We start from the raw sequence: 19,972 nt of genomic DNA on the forward strand, positions 1-19,972 counted from the left end.
ACCATTTACAGCACAGAAGCTACCTACTGGCTCTCCATTTTGTTGCAGTGGAAAACAGTGCATGTCTTTAAATGAGGGTAGAAATGAACAGCGTTGGTGCAGAAATGAAACATCTCCAAAAGATTAAATAAATCCTTATTAGTACATTATGTCTTCTTCTTGTGGCAAAAGCTGAAAATAATTAAACAGCAAGATTAGCTTAGTAAGTAGGCAGAAGCTTTATAAGAAAATGAGTTTTACATGTTTTTGCAGAATTTAAGAACTGAAAGCCAGGCCTATGACTTGTCTTCTCCCTAAAAAGGCAGAAGTGCTTGTGCACATACAGCCCATGATAGCCGAACTATTTTCACTATGAATTTTCTGGCACTTGCATACTCAGTTCTCAGTTAAAATACTCTTGAAAACATTTGGCTGACTTCTACTTTATGAGCCTTTTTTGAAACTAAAGTGAAGAGCACCTTACCTGCACAGAGATATCTTTAACATAATAGCCAGAGTGGTATACTCACTATTCCTTTAAAAAAGATTGGTCAAAACCTATTTAACACTTTGTTTGGTGTCACTTGTTGCTTATAGAAGAGTCCAAAATAATGCTAATTACATGGGGTTTCGATTTCCTGAATATTTTCATTTATGGCATAAGTGATGTTCTTAGTTGCTTCAACAGGAACCTTGAGATTCCTTGAGAATCAGAACAGCAGAAATATTAGTGACTAGTGTTTGCTATCTTTTCATAATCTGAAAAAGCAAGACCCTGATTTGGTGTGCTCATTAAAAGTCCACAGTGCATTTCATCAAATGAAATGGTTGATCAGTGGGTCCTACAATACCTGTTGCAGAATAATTTCATTTACTTGTGCTTTTCTAAGCATTTCATTTGGATGCGCTGTTCTCATAGCAAATTGGATACTTCCAGATAACTACTGAATTCCATTTTTGATTGGAAGCTGATTCTTTGCAGCCATGTAATTCATCTTTTCATTAATTTTGTAAAATGCTTTAGGGTCCTGTTACAGCTCCTGTAAATGGCTGCCTGCTTCCTTTATTCTAGACATTTTGCAAAGACTTTTTTAAAGACCAGTCTTTTCTGGAAAATACACAGACAAATTTATGAACAAATTAAAATAAGATATGTACAGCTGAGGCAGAGATTAAGAAACACTACTAAGAAGACAGGCATTTTTGATAACATTCCTTTTCTTGCATGTGTTTGGAATAAAATACATTCTTTTGCAATGGTACTGCAGAAATGGGTGTTCAGAAATTGTTCAAATAAGGTAATAGTGGGAACTTGATAAAGAGATTTGGAGCACCTTTGTAGAAAAAAGGCAAAACTAGAAGGTACTTGAATAAGGCATAATTGAATGAGGTAAATAAGAGGTAAATTAATGATGAGCCCATTTTGCCTACTCTCTGTATGGAACTCTCATACATAACTTATTCTAATCACATTGTCTCTGTTAAGAGTAAATTATCTGTGAGGCACCTGCCTCAATGCATAAAAGCTAACACAGGTAATACACAACAAAACACAAACAGTAAAGGGAGTAAAAGGAAGAATTCAAAAGGACAAATCAAGCTTTAAGAATAATTTCACAGGAGGAGAGGAGAAGAGGAACTAAGGAGTGAGAGACTGGGCCAAACATACTTGGTAACTTGAGGAGCAAAGTCAAAGCAAAAATTAGTATGGAATAGAAGAATATTGAGAAATCAAGAAGAGACACAATGGAAGTCAATGAGAACAAAATTCAGTGTAATTAAAGTTATCTAAAGCAATAGAGACAAAAAGTAGGATTCTGTATCCAGGAGGGGGAATTTAATCAGAAGGGTTTGACATGGTTGAAATACAGAAGTAAAGAGCAGTTCCTGTTTCAGAAAGGCTTGTTTGGTTATTCTGTGACATCATTCTTCTACAGTCTGTGAAAGGTATAGGATTCAGTGGGAAGTATTCAGTGAGCTGCCACTGGATGTATTTATAGGCATAGCCACTTTTTGATCTACTTACAGAAATAATTAAAAAAAAACATAAGATACTGAAATTATAAGAAAGAGACTTACCATCTAACAGGGCAATTAATATTACCCTGAAAGAAAATTGAATATTTTGCAAATTTATTATGTAAGCACACCATTATTAAATATTTTCTCCATATTTTCCTTTCCTTTTTTTAGTTTGTCTTTTCTGCCAGTTTCATCATTACTGCATAGGTTCACTGAACGTGCTTGTTTCGAAATCTTAAGAACACATATTTTCACATAAAATCTCCATTACATAAATATATAAAAGTGAAGTAAAAATAACTCCCGTATTTTCAATTTTACTTCCAACCAGCACTTTTTAAGGCAACTTTTCCTGCCTAATAAGATAATCTCACAGGCATGTTTTAGAAAAATATTTTGTGGCTTTTATTAGCACAAAGCTTGTCATCACTTGCATTATCCTGAGAGAAATACTGTTAAAGGTGTAAGTCACAGTGAAAATTAATACATTCTAGACAGAGCTTGGTCTATTGTTATGATGGAGAGTGGTCTTTCACTCAAAATTCAGTTGTTATTCTGAGCTAACCCAAGCACTGCTGTTTGTAGCAAGAATAACCTGTCACGTAGAGCACTATGTCAGTGAATACTGGCTTCTATCCAGTGAACTGCTGAGTGCCTCTATTCTCATCTAAGCTAATTGGACTAGTGTCCAGCAGTGGACAGAATAGTCCCTAATGCAGGGTCTTACCCTGCAGTCCTGATGCATACGACTAATACTTATTCAAGTCAATGGGTCTACTCATGTGACTAGGATTGAAGGTGATGAGATTCCTAAATCTCTTGGCTCATTTCAGCTGTAGGACCAACAAAGCAAGAATAGACAGACAATGCAAGAAAAACATGCATAGAAAAGATGAGTGAAAGACAAAGAACTGGTGCCTCTTTGATAAAGTAAACCTCAGAGGAGAAACCATAAATTAACATACTGAAATATAATAGAGACCACAAAAGTATTTGCATCATAAAGGTTCTTTCCAATGTTTACTTGAAAATTACTTTAAGATATCAACAATTTAACACACTGCATGTACAATTAAAATCAATAATATATAAATATGAAAATTAACATCTGAGAGTATTAATCAAAAATGAACAGTGAAAACAATCTTTCTAAATTATAATTTTGATCTACTTACAGAAATAATTTAAAAAAAAAAACAAACAAAAAACAAAAAAACAAAACCAAAAACCCCAACCAAAAAAACCCTGATTTAATCATCCTGTCCACCTTAGTCTTACATCTCATCTTTGACCACATAGCAAAATCTGTAATCCTACGACTGTGAGCAACTTTGACCAGTGGCTATCTCTACTGATTTCGCTGCTACATGCTGCTACATAATGAAATTTAAGAAGGTACCAGATTATTTCCCATAGTCCTGGCACGCAAAGAACCAACACTGTTTACCTTCAGTACTTTCAGATTGTCTCATGCCACTAAATGCTATTTGAATAGTAGTAGAACTACTGACCACCTCAGATCTAGAATTTATTCTGCAAATTCATAAGAAGTTTTGCCATGACAAAACCTGGCAAAAACTTACATTACAACTATGAGGAGAAACTTATGTGAATATGATTTTCATTTGAATTCATCTACAATACTTTCTATCGCCTTAATAGTCCAGCATCCTTCGTGCAGTGTTTCCTCTTTTCAATATTGTTCAGTATTCTTTTTCACTTTTCTATTCCTCCATCCATCTTGAACCATGCTAACCTTATCCCCAAAGCCTTCATAATTCAAATCCACTGCTAACTGGTTACAGTCAGGCCTATTATTCCTCCCTAAAAAAAGGCCTTAAACACTTTATGTACTAAATGCATTCCTGGCCTGCAAGGTGCCTTCAGCATTCTGGAAAATTCAGGTTTTGTTTAAAGTAAAGAGTAATCTAGTGCATACAGATTCAATCAACTGTCAAATGCAAACAGAGACTAGAGTAAAACAGGCAGCTGTTAATGATCTGCAAATAATTTTTAACAGCATTTTAGCAATGAAGCTTAGCAATCACATTTCCTATATTGAGATTAACTATTTCATTACTAACCATAAGATGGGGGAAAAAAGGTGAAAGTGGAATTCCTAAGGAAAGACAAAAAATAGTATAACAAAAGAGAGTAAGAAACACAATCGTAAACGTCAAGAAGGGAAAGGAGAAGGAAAAGGAACTGTGTAGCATCTTCCTTAGGTTGAATTGAGAGAATTCCTAGAAGTAAAAATATTTTTCTCAATTACAACTTAATGAAATATAACTGAAACATCAAGTAGCACACTCAGATTATGGACCTCTGTTAGACTTGGGTTTACTGTCATAAATATGCAATCTGCAGATCTTACATAAGGTAAGACACATCTAAATATGAGTTTGATACTCTTAGCATACTTGCATATGTGACTCTTTAAAAGAATATTGATTTTTATCTGGAACTCATAGACACTGCCTCATATCCAAAAAAAACCCAGATAAATATCAGTCTCAACTCTTGCCTCTGTGTCTTTTAAAGCCTTGAATTTGGCTTTAAGATCATTCTTCCCACTGAGAACAGAGCTCAGCTGGCAGGTTTGGCTATCAAGCTTTGATTACAGACACCTGGAAGAAAACCAGAAAGGTATAGTTTCATCCTGAAAATTGACAATGTAAACATTTCAAAATGTCTGCTGTGAAATAAATACAAAACTTTCTCAGTCTCCCTAGAGTGTCTTCCAAAAAAGACAGGGGAGAATCCCTGCATTTTTGCAGCTAACTAATAGCAGTTAGTGTACTGGCATAGTCAGTCATTTAGCTTCATACAAAATTAAGACATTATCAGAAGTAGAAGTCAATGACTGTGTCTTGAAAGAAGAATTTCTTCCCAGTTATTTGGCTAGCTATTTGTCACTGCATACAATGACATGTAACATGAGTCTTATAATGTCAATGCAATGATTTAAAAAGCTTTATCCTTATCCTCATTTTTATAACAGAATCCATACATCTCAGGTAAGTTTGCCCCTGAATAATTCACTCGTGCTCTTTGCACAATGATGTATTATTTGATGTACTGATGAACAATCATCTAAAGATGATTATGACTAGGAACACTTGGAGTCAGTTGATTTTTCCCAACATAACTCTACTGATTTTCAAGACTATCCCAATGATGTATTAGCAGTTCAAATACTTCTAATTTCAAACAATGAGAATTATCTATTCCAAGGTCATTTAAAATGCAGTAGAAAATATTTTCCTTAAATAGACAGAAGCAAATCCTAACACATTGACTTATTTTGGAAAGTTGACTAGTTTTATTATATTTCAATATTGTAAAAAATAAAAAATAATTTAAAAACAGTTGTAAATTTTGGTCAATTTTCCATGGAAACATCAATCCCAGAAAATGCTACCAATTCTGGTTGGTTAAATAGCCTCTATATAGTAACCCTGCTGCATGGGATACAGCCCTCTTCCATCACTCCATGCCTTCTATCAGCATTCAGCCGCACTGCATGATAGGAATGATAGGTAACTTCTGGATTTTAGCTGTTCTCCTCAGTTCAATATAAATTCAAGGTCTCACTTCAGTGATTAGCTGCAAAAAAGTGACTAACTGAACATGGATGCAAACTCAGCTCTAGTAGAGGGGTTAGAGATTATTTATTTGCCCCAAATTATTAAAGGAGACAAATAGTAGCATCAATAATGATTCCCTTGGGCTGAGCCTTCTTAAGGCCTTAAGACCTATTTCTTAAGACCTGTTAAATTCAGACAGTGAAACTTCCCACAGGCCAGTGGAGAAACACAAAATAAACTTTTTAATTTTTATTTTCTTGATTTTGTGAAAAGAATAATATTTTAAAATTAATTATTAGAGCTTTTCCACTGCCATTTAATTCTGAATTGATGTCCTGGTTTCGGCTAAGATAGAGTTAATTTTCTTTCTAGTAGCTGATGTAGTGCTGTGTTTTGGATTCAGGATAAGAATAAAGTTGATAACACACTGATGGTTTTAGTTGTTGTCAAGCAAGAACGTTTCAGTTTCTCATACTGGCCTGCCAATGAGAAGGCAGCGGGTACCCAAGAAGCTGGGAGGGGACACAGCCAGGTCAGCTGACCCAAAATGGCTAAAGGGATATTCTATACCATATGACATCATGCTCAATATATAACCGGGGGGGGTGGGCTGGGAGATGGTTTGGCTTGAGAACTAGCAGAGCATTGGTTTCAGGTGGTGCGCAATTGCACTGTTTGTCACTTGTTTTGTATATTCTGTTATTAGTAGTAGTATTATCATTATCATCTTACTTTTCTGTCCTATTAAACTGTCTTTATCTCAATCCGCAAGTTTTACTTTTTTTTTTTTTTTTCAATTCTCTTCCACATTCCACTGGGAGGGGATTGAGTGAACGGCTGTGTGATTGTTTTAGCTGCCTGCTGGGTTAAACCACGACAGTCAAGTGTATCTTCAATACTAAGTCAGCATTAACTGTTAATCTTACATTTAACAATTTTGTCTATGAGATGAAAAAATCTGAGTCTAAGACAATTTTCTTCTTCCCACAAGCAAATGCAAGGGACAACCTAAACTGTGAGATATACATTGGCTTGGTTTGCTCTGCATGCATCTCAGTTATGGACTTAGTCCCAGCTTAGGCCTTTTACTCTCTGATACTAAGTCTGAACTTTTCTCAAGAGAAAAAACAATTATTATTAAGTATTTCATTATGTATATAAATAAGATTGAATTTAAAATGAATGCTTAAAACAAAATACTAATCTCTAAGAATCAGAATCAGATAAAACCATAGGCTGGAAAAGCTCAGCCACAGACTTCAAAGCGTATGGGTTCAGGCCCCATAGCTGAGATGATCAGACTTTGATTTTAAGCTTTTATTTAGAAACCTTTGAAAATTTGGTCATAAACAACCAAAAGAAGAAAATAGGTGCATCAGTACCTGCTCTAGCACTTTTCTATTTTTTGTGACAACCAATCAGTTCTTGTACAAGAGAAAAGCCAGGTTAGAGAGCCTGAGAGAGCTGGAGAGCAAAATTATTCCAGAGAAACTGTCTTATTATCCAATGTTTTCCCTCCCACACAGAAGAGTGGAAGTCAGATGCCTTCAGTTCTTAGAAATGAGTAGAAAAAGAAGAAAAAGCTGCAAGGACAGAAAGAGCTCTGATTCCAGAGAATGTAAGTTTACAGAAATGTTTAATTTGAAATAAAAAGATCAGAATCATAGGTGGTTATTCTCCGTTTATCCATCAAGACAGAAATCCATCTTTGTGCTCAAAGCCGTTTGTCACATTGGAAATACTTACACTCAAATGTGGGCACGTACGGGTAATGTCTTGATGAGGCTAGCTGTTTTATTTTAGTTGAGCTGCTATCCAACTATTCCTGGTAAAGTCTTTCAAAAGATGCTGATGTTTAATTGCCCCAAATTTTTAGCATTCTTGTTGTAAATTTATCAATGTTGTCTTACAATTTAATAAACTTACATTTATCAATGTAAGTTTAACAGCTTGTTCTAATCCTGCTTAGGTAGATGTCTCTCTAAACTGTTATTCTCTAATGCACATGACGTATTCTAAAAAAAGCCCAAGGAAGGCAGATTTCTATAAAGTTGTATGAATGCCATGGAATCTTTCTAGTACAGTTCCTGACAGGAAACAGTATTTTCTTCTGCTTCAAACATGAAGCTGTGGCTCACACTTCCTGGCAATGTGCCACTGATCTGCTGTGTGATTGTGACAATATTCATTAATCCCTTTGTTTGCTCATGTATAAAAAGATTAGAAAAGTCAAGTTCCATGTAATTTACCCCAAACTGCAAACATGCAATCAGATATTGATTGTCCCACTGTGTTGACAGGAATGAAGTGAATACTGAGAGGAGTAATGGAAGTAAAAAGGGTAGATCTTTCTAAATGCAAACAGAATACCTTAATACCTAACAACTGTAAAACTTTCTGGGGAAAAAAAGTGCTAATACCTTAATTTCCTCCAAACAGAGTGAGTTAACATAGCCTACCCTGTTTATCTGACTTGACATTACTTATCAGATAATTAAGATAAAAGAAGTTAATATTGAAATGAAAAAAAAAATACTGTGGAAAATATACTACACTTTAAAAATAAAACAGGCATTAGTCTCAAAGCTAATCATACATTTGTGATAATGCTTGCCAAATCATGGGGAAAAAATGGTGTTTTTTTTCTTTTTTTCACCTTAAATTAGATGAACAGTTGTCACCCATTTGTAAATGCCAGCAAAATGTAGGAAGCCTTGAAAATAAAGCAGATGAGGCTCTGGCTCACTTCACTGAGCCACTGGATGTAAAGGGTGCTGAAGAAAATGGAAAAGATCATGAAAACAAGAATCAGAGTAGCTCAGATGCATCAGAAGATAGAGACCTTGATAACGTATCAGACAGTGAAAAAGAAGGAAAGAAGGAAAAGAACTACCCTCCTCAAATGTTCTCTCCTCAGCAAGATGAAATTCTAGCTACAGTAACTTTTGGTGAATCAGAGGGCTCATCCACAGGGAAAATTACACTGTGGGGCAAGCCAGACTCTGCAGAGTCTGTTACCTTGACTACTGGAAAAATTACTGCTGAAGTAAAATATGGTTCCTTTAACATGAAAGTAGAAATTAAGAATGTTTCTTTGTTTGATTCTGGAACAAACCTTGTAGCTGAAAAAAGGAAAAGTTCAAAGAACAATAAACGTTGTCATGAAGGACAATACCAGAAAAGCCAGTGTTCAAAATGTTCAAAGTATCAGTGTCCTTCAACTGACCATTCAACAGAACACAATGGAAAATACAAACAATCCTCTAAACATAAAATTCAAACTGCCATCAACAAAAATGCCTCTCTGAAAATGAACATTGAAGCAAAGGAAATTAAAGTGGAATATACAAGCAGAAAGAAAAATCTAAAGGTTAACATCAAATCTGGTGAACAGGCACAGAGTAAAACCTGCAATAGGGAACATCAAGATACATATTGGAGTGAAACATTCTATTCTGTAACAGAGGCACCTTGCAAAACAGATTGTGAGTCATCTTTTAGCTTTCATGAAGAAGTGGACTATGCATTCCCAGATGAATGTACACTTCTCCCTCCACCTAAAGAATTTGCTGACTGTGACAAAATGCATTTGGATACAATTGCAGAGGGGGTATCTTTGTACCCTGTTAATGACAGAAAGGAATCTGACAATCTCTCTACAGCCTTGAGAATTTTGGGGGAAAAAAATAATTTCTGTAAACATAACAAAAAGGACTATGAAGACCACACCAATGAAAAGGAAGATTTTTCAAAAGATAAAATACTTTTCTCAAAAATAAATAGTACAAATTGTCTTGTAGCTAGTAATACCTTGAATAACCCGAACACTGGGAAGGAGTGCATCAGTAAGAACAATGTATTGGGTCAAGAAAGAAATAACTGTGACAAATGCATAGACACAGGGCAAAAACTAGCAAGAAGAAAATCTTTCCCTGATACTACGATTGATGTACCATCACCAGTTCACCCTAGAAGGGATTCTGGTTTTCATTCATTGCCATCATTAAAAGTATCACCCAAGGAGACCAAAGCAGGAGATGTCTATAACAGGAACTCATACATTCATACGAGCTATACAGAACTTTGTAAGTGTCCTGACTTGACCTCCTCACTGAAAAGTTTGAGAAGTCTCAAGTCTTCATATCAGTATGCTTTCACATCATTTGATCATATTACCATTTATCCATCTGAACCTGAAGAAAGTCTACATGACACTTGTTTACTGAATGACTATGCAGACTGTGTGGGGCAAGGTGAAGAAACAGAAGATATATTAATGGAGTGTCTTCATTCCAGTGGTACTATAAATGAGAAAAAAGAAAATGGGCATGCAGAGCCTCTGAGAAACCTAGCCATATGGGAGGAAGACTCTGAGTCTACCGAAGATGCTTTAGACGAATGGACATCAGAGTACAACCATTTAGAAAAGCATGTTGAATTGCAGAGCAAAGCTCAGCTGGTACAAGTCTCTCCACACTCTAGAAGCCCTTCAGGTGAACTTATTAATGACAAGGAAAGTACTAATTATGAATCTACAGAAAATGCCCCAAACTTGCTTTCAGCTTTAGAGCAAAATATTCACCCACCCCCTGCAGAGGCTGAGGTAACAAACACAAGGAGAGGGTCAGTAATGACTGTGGTAGGTGGAGCGCTAGAACGAAGATTCATCCAAAGTGACACTAAATTGATACCTGATTCCTTTGGCTCTGCAGTAAGAAAAGAGCCTAAACTTCCCTGTAGTCTACAAGAAAAATCCTTTCTGTCATCCTTTCTGTTAGATCCTGATGAGCATGACATAAATGATGAATCAGAAAGCTTTTCTGAGATACAAGACATATCTGGGAATACCCTTGTTGAATCTGATTGCCATAATGATTCAGCACAGGCTGCCATACTATCTACCTCTTCAGCATATACAGAAAAGAAAGAGAATTTCACTGAACATTCAAATGTCAAGGAAAGACCAGAGAACCTTTGCAGTAAAGAATCAACTGATGATAGCATAAGGAGAGAGCCTGGAGCACATCCACTACCTCAGTTAGCCAAATCCAACTCTGATGAAGTTGAGAGAAAGATTGAAATGAAAGAAGATTTTCATCAGAATGCAGATATGCCCCCATCATCAGTAAAACAGATTAGTCAGAAAGGTAGGTGTTATAAGACTTTTGGAGTTAGTATCACTTACACACCTTTTACATAGGTAGTTTAATGCTTGGTGATATCTTTTTTAGGAAAATGAAAATATATTATAAATTTTCAAAACATGATATTAGTATGCTTGGCCATTTGGCTATAATATACAGTTATTGTGTTGAGGATCCTAGGAGCCATCCTGTAGAACCAAGTAACTTAAATTAAAAATAAAAAAAAAAAAAAAAAAAAAAAAAAAAATGCAGCTTTGCTCAAGAAGTGGGTTTCCTACATTAAACAGTCAACCCATCCTATATACCTAGTGAGAGTAGCAAACACCAAAACAGGAAGGGTTTTTTTGCAATTGCCATGTGGTATGAACTCAGAACTCTAATTAGTGTTTAAAACCACATAAATCTGTTTCTGGAATCTATGTGATCTAAGCAAATGCTGAATTTTAAGTACATCTCAGTCCTAACTCTGTCTGAGCCTTTATGTGTCATTGAATGACCACAGTGGATCATTTAACCTTCTTTTCTCCTTTCTTTATGTAGTTAAGGAAACTGCATATGAAAAATAATTATTTTTAATAGCTAATCTTACAAAAACTTACTTGTCTTCCCTTCTGTAATTCATCTACCTGTATCCATAACTGGTCATTTAAAAGGAGTGTTTTGAATCATAAAAATGTAAAGCCATACTGGGACAGTGCACACTACAATGTAAGCTTTTTACATTGTGAATATGTACACACACACACACGTGAAATATCACTCCAAACACTTTAAATTTTTAATATTAATCAAGTTATATGCAAATATAACTCAGATTTTCCTCTCCAGAAGAGAATGTTTCCAGCAGGTTTGGAGGTTAGGAGTTTTATACTGTTGAAAAATACATACTTTCTTATCATGGTAAAATGTCTTCAAGAATCTTAGTAAAAAGCATCAGAAAGTTTTAAATAATCTTTCTAGTTCACAATATCCACAGAAAATACTGGTATATCTGTGTTAGGGCTGGAAGGCATGTCTTATGAGGGTAAGGACTTTGGGCTTGTCTAGTTTGGAGAAGATGAGGCTGAGGGGCGGCCTCACTGCTCTCTACAGCTTCCTGAGGAGGGGAAGAGGAGAGGGAAGTGCTGAGCTCTTCTCCCCAGGATCCAGTGACAGGATGCCTGGGAATGGTTCCAAGCTGCGCCAGGGAAGGTTTAGACTGGACATTAGGAAGCATTTCTTTACTGAGAGGGTGGTCAAACACTGGAACAGGCTTCCTAGAAAGACAGTCAATGTCCCATGTCTGTCAGTGTTTAGAGGCATTTGGACAATGCCCTTCATAACACGCTTTAACTTTTGCTAAGTTCTGAAGTGGTCAGGCAGTTGGACTAGATGAGCATTGTAGATCCCTTCCAACTTGAATAATTTATTCTGTGTCCTCCAAGGTTGTCTTGTTTGGCACTGGTAATGGAAATTTCAAAAATACCTGAAGTCTATATAGACTAAATAGATATAGATATACTATATAGGTAGATATTGCTATATAGATCAACATCTAAAATACTAAAATAAATAGAGAATGACTTAAATTGAAATCTCTTTAGAACAACGTATAAAAAGAAGACACTGAAGGAAGTCTACATGCTCAAAAACTGTGACTTCTCAGACATTACACCTCAGTGGTTAAACACATTGCACAGAATTGAGGTGTAGCTATTTCTTGCATTTTGATTTTATTCTCTCCTCTTCCCTTTTGCCCCTTGCTAAGAATTATCTATGTGTGTTCTTTCTCTTACCTATCACCTATTACCTAGCATGTAACTTTGGCCCTCTTTTGGTCTATGGTCGTATTTTGATTTTCCATCTGTGTTATTCTTAGCAATGGTGTGGAGGTTGTACCTGAAATGAGTAAATGTGTACATCCAGAAATAAGTATAAGCATTTAAAGTCTTAAAACTCATTAATATGAATCAAAGTCCACTTGTAATGAGGGAATACCAACCTACTTAGTCAAGACATTGGGCACAAGGGGCAATGTGGCACTTCCTGTGCTCGGTAATTCAGTGACGCTGGAAAGGAAACATGGCATTTTTCAAAAAGTGAAAGTATCTAGCACAGAGGAGAAAAACAGGTGCAAATGTTGTAAACAGAATGGGGGAAAGGAGTCTAGGCAATCTAGAAGCCTGCTGGTATTGTGGGAACAATTATTTCCACAGGGGCAAGGACTCATGCAAAGGGCACTACAAAGGCACTACGAGAAATTGGGCTCCCGACTCTCGGCAATAGTCGGGTGCCTTGGAAAAAGGGCTCAGTGACACAGGTCTGTGATGGAAATCTGACTGACGCCAGAAAGAGGCTATTGAGCCAAGACAGCACTTACACAATCCTCTAGGGACCCTGCTGAGGCTGGGCTCACTTTCTCCCTATCTGCCAGTGGGTACAGTTGCATTTTCGGAACAGAATCTAACATAAAGTCTGTTTCCCAGTTGTTTTTTTTTTTAGCTGAAATAGTAATGCAACAAATAAATTTATACGGTCCTACCTAGAAAGAAACCTAAAATACAAAGTATCTGCATATGTGTCTCACGACTTCTCTTGAGCACTTGTAAATAAAGTCCATGACCAATTTACATGTTTCTGCATAAAAATGGTGCCATACAAATGGCTATGTAGGTACTTAACTACAGATACAACTACCAGAAGATAATCACATTTACTTTTCTCTGCATGAAGACCTCAATTAGTCTAGAATATATACTTCATGAATATTTTCAGTATTATTTGGTATTTTCATTTCTACGATTGGTCAGGTCATTCTCATATTTAGAACGTGGAAATTGTAAATAGTATAATTGCTTAACTTGTCTTACGCATTCATCACAAACAATGTTTGGTTATAATTTAGACTTGAAATCAGATATGAATAAACCCAGAAAGCTACCTTTGATGAAAGACACCAGAGCGAGTGATAGTTCCCAGGAAGAAGCAATAGACCAGTGGGCCAGGAGACGGAAACAGTTCAAAGACAGCAAAAAATGTGGTTCAACTGGAGGAAGCTCCATAAACAGCACAATCACTGAGGGATCAAGTGAGTACCTTAGTCTTATGATTCTATTTTTTATCCTTTGTGTGACTGACATTCTGACAGGGTTTTCAGCTAAGGAAATTGATCCTTAGTTCATAACCTGAGTCTCTGTCTTAGTCATTATCATGAGAAAGCATATTTTATTCAATTCAACAGTTCCTCACCATAGGAGTTAGCATCCTCTCTCCTCCATATAACCAAGCGAACAATCTGACTGAAAAAAAAGTTGATTGTACCATCCTCATCCATATGCAATTAATGTTAAAACAAGTTCTCAGCACAAACAGGTAATCGTGGCAGCAGTTTTGAGGGTGTAACAAAAATCATAATCCTGATGCCTACTTTACGTATGTCAAAGCCATGGTGAGCTGGGAGTCAAGTCCCCTCCCCTCCCCTCTCCGCTCCCCTCCTTTCTCCTCCAGTTAACAACCTCCTCCATCTTTTATCTTCAGGCTTGTTGCCTAGATTGTCCTTCACTGTCCCTCCAGTTACTGGAACAGTTAGTCCTGTAACTGTCTCATTAAGAAATCTGTCACCTTGCCATATGCTTGTGCCTGTACCAAATTCATCAGCTGAAATCACATGGGTAGGAGTTTTAAAGATGAACTGCTTAATGAATTTATATTTCATGCAGATGGAGTCCCTAGGCAAGGACTGCACAGCCTAGGAGAGAACGTATGTGGTACTTCTTACTTTACATCGCCTTTGGCTCCTGTTTTGCTATTTTAGTAATGTAACAAGTACTTTGTACAGATGAAGAAATGTTCACTTCCCTGTGGAAATGTTTCGTAATACAATGCTTACTTTTGGTGAAGGAAGTTTTATTTGTAGATGTATAACCTCCTTTTTGAAGAAGGTTAAATGCAAACCTATAGAAGACTGACAGCTGTAAGGTGCAGGTCAGTGCAGGTCCAATACAAGATAAACTGTAAATATGTTCTATCCCTGTAATATAGGTAAGTCCTACATCAGCAGGGCTTCAAATCACTACCTAAACATAGGTGTCCATTGCCAGCTGGGACGCCAATAGAGTTCTGAGATATATGACCTACAAGGGACTCATGGCTTTTTGAAGCATTAAATGGACAGCAAGTGAGATACCCCAAGGCATCTAACATGGTATTAGCCACCTATGTTCAGATAACTGAGTCAATCCCTAAGTTTTTAATGCCTGATAACAAAGCAGCAAGGATGCCTGACTTACTTCATGTGGAAATGAAAAAGCCTTTTATTGGTAGCAGTTTCCATTTTTTGCCCCTAACACAGATTCAAATCCACAGCAAGGAGATAGATAAACCAAGATAAATTGTTCAGTTTTCAATAGTAATGTTTCTTGAATATAAAGCAGGACCATAAACTCGACTAGATCAGGCACACAACAGTTTCATAGAGAAAATACAAAAAAATTAATTAGAAAAAACAACCAACTGAAAAAAGACCAAGTTGCAAAACCTAGAATTGCTTTCCTTAAGACAAAGCATTGCTTTTGGTAGTATATAGCATGAACCTGAAGTGGTCTCCAGAACTGGTGAGTGAGCAATTTTGTCACAAATCCTAGTGACAAATCCTACATTTTGGATAGTATGCTACAGACCTGAGACTTCTGGCCCTTTTTCTTCAGTAGCTAGGCTGTTCCCTGGTGTTTGAAGGCTTGAGACAACTCTAATCAATATTTGGAAGCAGCAGCTCCTTTCATGCTTACTTCCAGCAGCTGAGAAAAACCTAAGTACAGCTTGTTCCTGACACTCATAAATTGCTCAGTCTGACATCTGTGCTGAAAGATTAAGGAGGACAGAGGTGAAAAGACAATCAAATGTCCATAGTGAAAAAAAGACAATCAAACTCCATAGTGCCAGCATGACAGCATCTATTTCTGCAGTTTTGCACATTTTAAGCTCTGCTACAATTATAACAATTCAGTATTAAACTGGCAAAAATACTGTACTGTTCTGGATTGCTTGACTGGTGTTAGTCTAGGTTTTCTTAATTTATAAATTCATATGATGTGCTTTATCAGCCTAGTAGTATTTATTTATTTGTTTGTGTTTATTTACTAGTAGGTTTTTATACAGTTAATCATGCCACCTCATACTTTCTGCATAATAAGGGAGTGTCCTGGTTTCAGCAGGGATAGAGTTAGTTTTCTTCCTAGCAGCTGGAATAGTTCTGTGTTTTGGATTTAGGATGAGAATAATGTTGATAACGCACTGATGTTTTTAGTTCTTGCCAAGCAGCCAAGGACTTTTCAGCTTCTCATACTGGCCTGCCAACGAGAAGGCGCCCAAGAATCTGGGAGGGGACACAGCCAAGACAGCTAGCCCAAACTGGCCAAAGGGATATTCCATACCATACGATGTCATGTTCCGTATATATCTGGGGGGTGGGTCAGGAGGTGGGTCAACTCGGGGTCTTGCAGAGCATCGACTTCGTGTAGTGAGAAATTGTGCTGTTCATCACTTTTTTTATATCATCATCATCATCACCTTTTTTTTTTGTTTTGTCCTACCAAATTGTCTTTATCTCAACACATGAGGGTTTTTTTTTTCCTTTTCCATTTTCAATTCTCTCCCATATCACACTGGGAGGGGGGAGAGAGCAAGCGTCTGTGTGGTTGTTTTAGCTGCCTGCTGGGTTAAACCACAACAGGGAGAAGCCAATGGATGTGGACTATTTGTCTACATAGATACAGTTAAGGAAATTGTCAAAGTGCGAAAAGACTGCCATGTAGATATATTCAGGAAGTAACTCGCTGAACAAAACTAAATAAAGGTTAATTTTTATCTTTTCTGTTTTGAAACTGGAAATCATTCTGCATAACAGCCACATCAAACACAGGATAAACAAAGCAAGCAAACAGATCTGTTCTCCAGCTGCATTAACTCTAGCTGCATTATACCAGGCATTTTGTACTGAAAGGAACACTTTTTTTCCTCTCAGACAATTCATAGTAAAACATTTTTTCAGTCAATCTGTTCACGCAGTCTCTGATGGTTTATACTTGTATATACCTTTCACCATCCAGTTTTAGCTTTGAAGTTCCAGCTCCCAGTCTGCTTGGGAAGTTGTCATACTATTGCATAGACTTTATCTCCAGAGTCAAACTGCTTTTTATAGCCTGACTGTCACACAGCCAGCTGCCTGCTGCCCTATCTGCTTGTGAGCCTGAACATTAATGCTTTTTCCTTTAGCAGAGAATTAGAGCTCTCTTCCATCTCTGTGTTAATCTGGGTGACATGGTTTGACCCAGTGGACTCACTGCAAGACATAGTGAATGTAAATTAATATAAAATATGAATCTGAAAATCTTCATGATAACACATGTAACATCATACAAAAATTCAACAGCCTAGGATAAGTGAGAAGTTCTATATTAAAAAACAAACCAAACCAAAACAAAATACTAAACCCAAAACTCTTCTTTCCTCACCTCCTTTTTAATAAAACTAAATGTACACATCTTGGAGAGCTGGGATTAAGCAAACAGAAAATATGATCGTTATTACCTGCACTGAACTCATACTAAATTTCCAGGAAACTTGTTTCGTTTCCTAATCAAATGGGCTGCATAAGAACACATAACAATTGGCTAAAGTTAGCCTTCTCTTAAAGCGGTGCAGCTCCTGTTCTGACCATTTGCATTAAGACTTCACTTGGCATTCAAGTTCAATATGCAATAGCATCCAATATCGTGATCTTCTCCTTGGACATCTTTGCAGACTGCCTCTTTAACAGCAACAAAATTACAGAACTAAGTACAGATATTACAAACACTTCATAAAGAAACTTCTGTGCTGACTGGCTTAGGTCTGTTAATTTTTATGCATTTTCCCTACTGACATTACTTGTATTTGTTTTATCCTCATGACAGTAAACTCAGAGGATGCTCGGTCAGTAGATCTGGGACTACATTCTGAAAATGAGGACAGAGGTTTTTATACAGAAAACTTTCATTCTGCTTCCTGGGTTTTCAGAGGAGATGATGTCTCTCCGGATAATAGTCCTAGATGTCTCAGTAAAAGGCCTAGACCAGTGGCAAGTAAGTTGGCTAATGCAACAGGTAATAAATGTCATAAAACTGTATTTATTTTGGGCACTCTGAGGATTCCAGTGGACCAACATTTTGGGAAGATGCCGGACACTTATGTTGAAGACAGGAAAAAGAGCACCTCAGGAAAATATAATGTTATATAAAAATGTAAATAAGTAATTCTTATTTAGCTACTGTCTTGCAAAATACCATAATTACTTGACAAAATTAATACTGATAAAAGGTCATACTTAAACCTCATTTCTTGCTGCATGATAAGGGTAGAAGCAATGTAACGCTCATAGCTCCTTCAAGCATGGCAAAATCAGAGAGCTATTTGTGTACATAAAGTATTACAATGGTCATAAAATCTGTTCTCCATCAAACTTTCAAACATAGCAGATCCAGAAAGAAAAGAATCAAGTTTGCAAAAGAAGGATTGTTCTATCATCTGTAGTTTCAGCCCTGTCATGCAAACAGATATAGTGAATAACATTTGCAGGGTGACGGGAGGTTTTCCTTCACTTTTTAAATGTTAAGTTACTGAAAGGTAACAGTTCGAAGAACTAAGACAAACTGAAACACCCCTGTAGCCTTCCAGGAGATGGAGCTCATAAATCATTCATAATGTGAGAGAAAACAAATATCCTCTATAAATCTCCAGATGGGAAAAATCTCCCTTAAAACATATGAGAATATTCTGGACAGCCTTTTTGATTACCTCTTCTCCCAGGGGAGAGCTCAGAAGTTCAGCAAGATAGTTAAAGTAGGTATTGAAGTATCTATGCTCTTTTAGACAGGTAACGTCAATTGGCCTGTTAGTAAAGTAACCTCTAAAGCAATTTCTATCTTCCAAATAGTACAAAATTTGAAGACAAAACAGCTGTCATAAATTGTTATTAAATTGGCCTCTACTAAACAAACCCAGTAAAACTGTCAAATGATCAAAAGCAGACACTCTCACTGAAGTCCTTCCTGAGTATAAGATTTACTAACAAGCCAGACCATTTGAGACACGGTAATACTAGACCCTGAGAAAAATTTGGAAGTAGGCAATTAGACCCTGATCTTTCTTTTCACTGAGGGTGATCCCTCTACATGTTAAATTCTGCTGACTTGAGAGACATTTCACGTGGTTACAGCCACTGGTGGCAGGAGATGCCAGTGTGGTGGGGGGGTTGGACTAGAGGACTGGGAGGCAGTGAGAGTGGGGAGCAGACAGAGAAAAGTAGGCAAAAGGAAAAGAAACAATTGGTATCCAAAGGATAGAGACCTTCTAAAATATAAAAAGAATAAAACTACAAGAAACAGATTTAAACTCATCTGAGAATTTAGAGTGTATTTTGTTTTTACAACTTAGACGTCTGACAAAAGGAGCAGGAGCTCTTTTCTCTTCCAGAACCCCGTCGGTAGATTGGAATATCTGAATGCTTCTCCACCTCTTATTACAAAGTCCAGGCACTTAAACTGCTAATGAAAGTACGCTTCATTGATGCTGACTGTCTTTGCTCTAACATGAATGACATTCGATTAGTGGTGGCATGAGGGGGGTATGCACTGGCAGAGGAGCAGCACCAAACAGCTAGGAGTGATACTGAAAGCATCCCAGCCATTTGCAGAATCAGTAACTGTCAGTGCCTATAGATAAAAAGTTTTAAAAACAGGCTGCTGCTTGTTAAATTGAACTTGACTTGTAGAGAAAAATGGATGTCTTTTTCCCTGTTTTGCAGTTCGTGAAAGAACGGTGAAGATCACTAAAGGAACTGGCAATTACCCTTGGGGTTTCAGGATCCAGTTCTCAAAGCCTATCCTTGTGACTGAAGTTGACACAAGTAAGTTGTGTTTGTACTAGTTAACTTCTCCTAAGAAAATTTATTAAAAATATATATAATATTTAGTAATATAAATAATTCATAACATCTTATATATAATATAGGTGTACATAAATAATGTCTGTAATTAGAGGATGTAAGATGTTTAATAACATGTCCTCAGACTGCTCCTGACAAACTTTCTTAGGGCCTCAGTAAGCGTCTGGGTAAACCAGACTCCGCTGTTCTGTGTCCTTCCATGCCAGATGATACCTCATGCAAGTGTCTGCATCCAGCTTCTCTCCAGATGTAAAGTCTAGAACTTGTGGGGACTGACA

At 36.8% G+C, this 19,972-nt stretch overlaps 1 protein-coding gene across 1 annotated transcript in view; it reads left to right on the forward strand.

The window, feature by feature from the left end:
* The first annotated feature begins 6,372 nt into the window (after positions 1-6,372).
* The window catches only part of LOC142599380 (uncharacterized), a 44,542-nt gene continuing 30,942 nt past the window's right edge, over positions 6,373-19,972 (forward strand). Inside the window, exons 1-5 of the mRNA XM_075739302.1 lie at positions 6,373-7,206; positions 8,255-10,735; positions 13,617-13,799; positions 17,665-17,832; positions 19,554-19,655. Of these exons, the coding sequence (XP_075595417.1) occupies positions 7,095-7,206; positions 8,255-10,735; positions 13,617-13,799; positions 17,665-17,832; positions 19,554-19,655 (3,046 nt within the window). The 5' untranslated portion in view covers positions 6,373-7,094. The remainder of the gene's footprint in view (positions 7,207-8,254; positions 10,736-13,616; positions 13,800-17,664; positions 17,833-19,553; positions 19,656-19,972) is intronic.

The sequence above is a fragment of the Balearica regulorum genome, chromosome Z (assembly GCF_011004875.1).
Source record: "Balearica regulorum gibbericeps isolate bBalReg1 chromosome Z, bBalReg1.pri, whole genome shotgun sequence".
NCBI lineage: Eukaryota > Metazoa > Chordata > Aves > Gruiformes > Gruidae > Balearica > Balearica regulorum.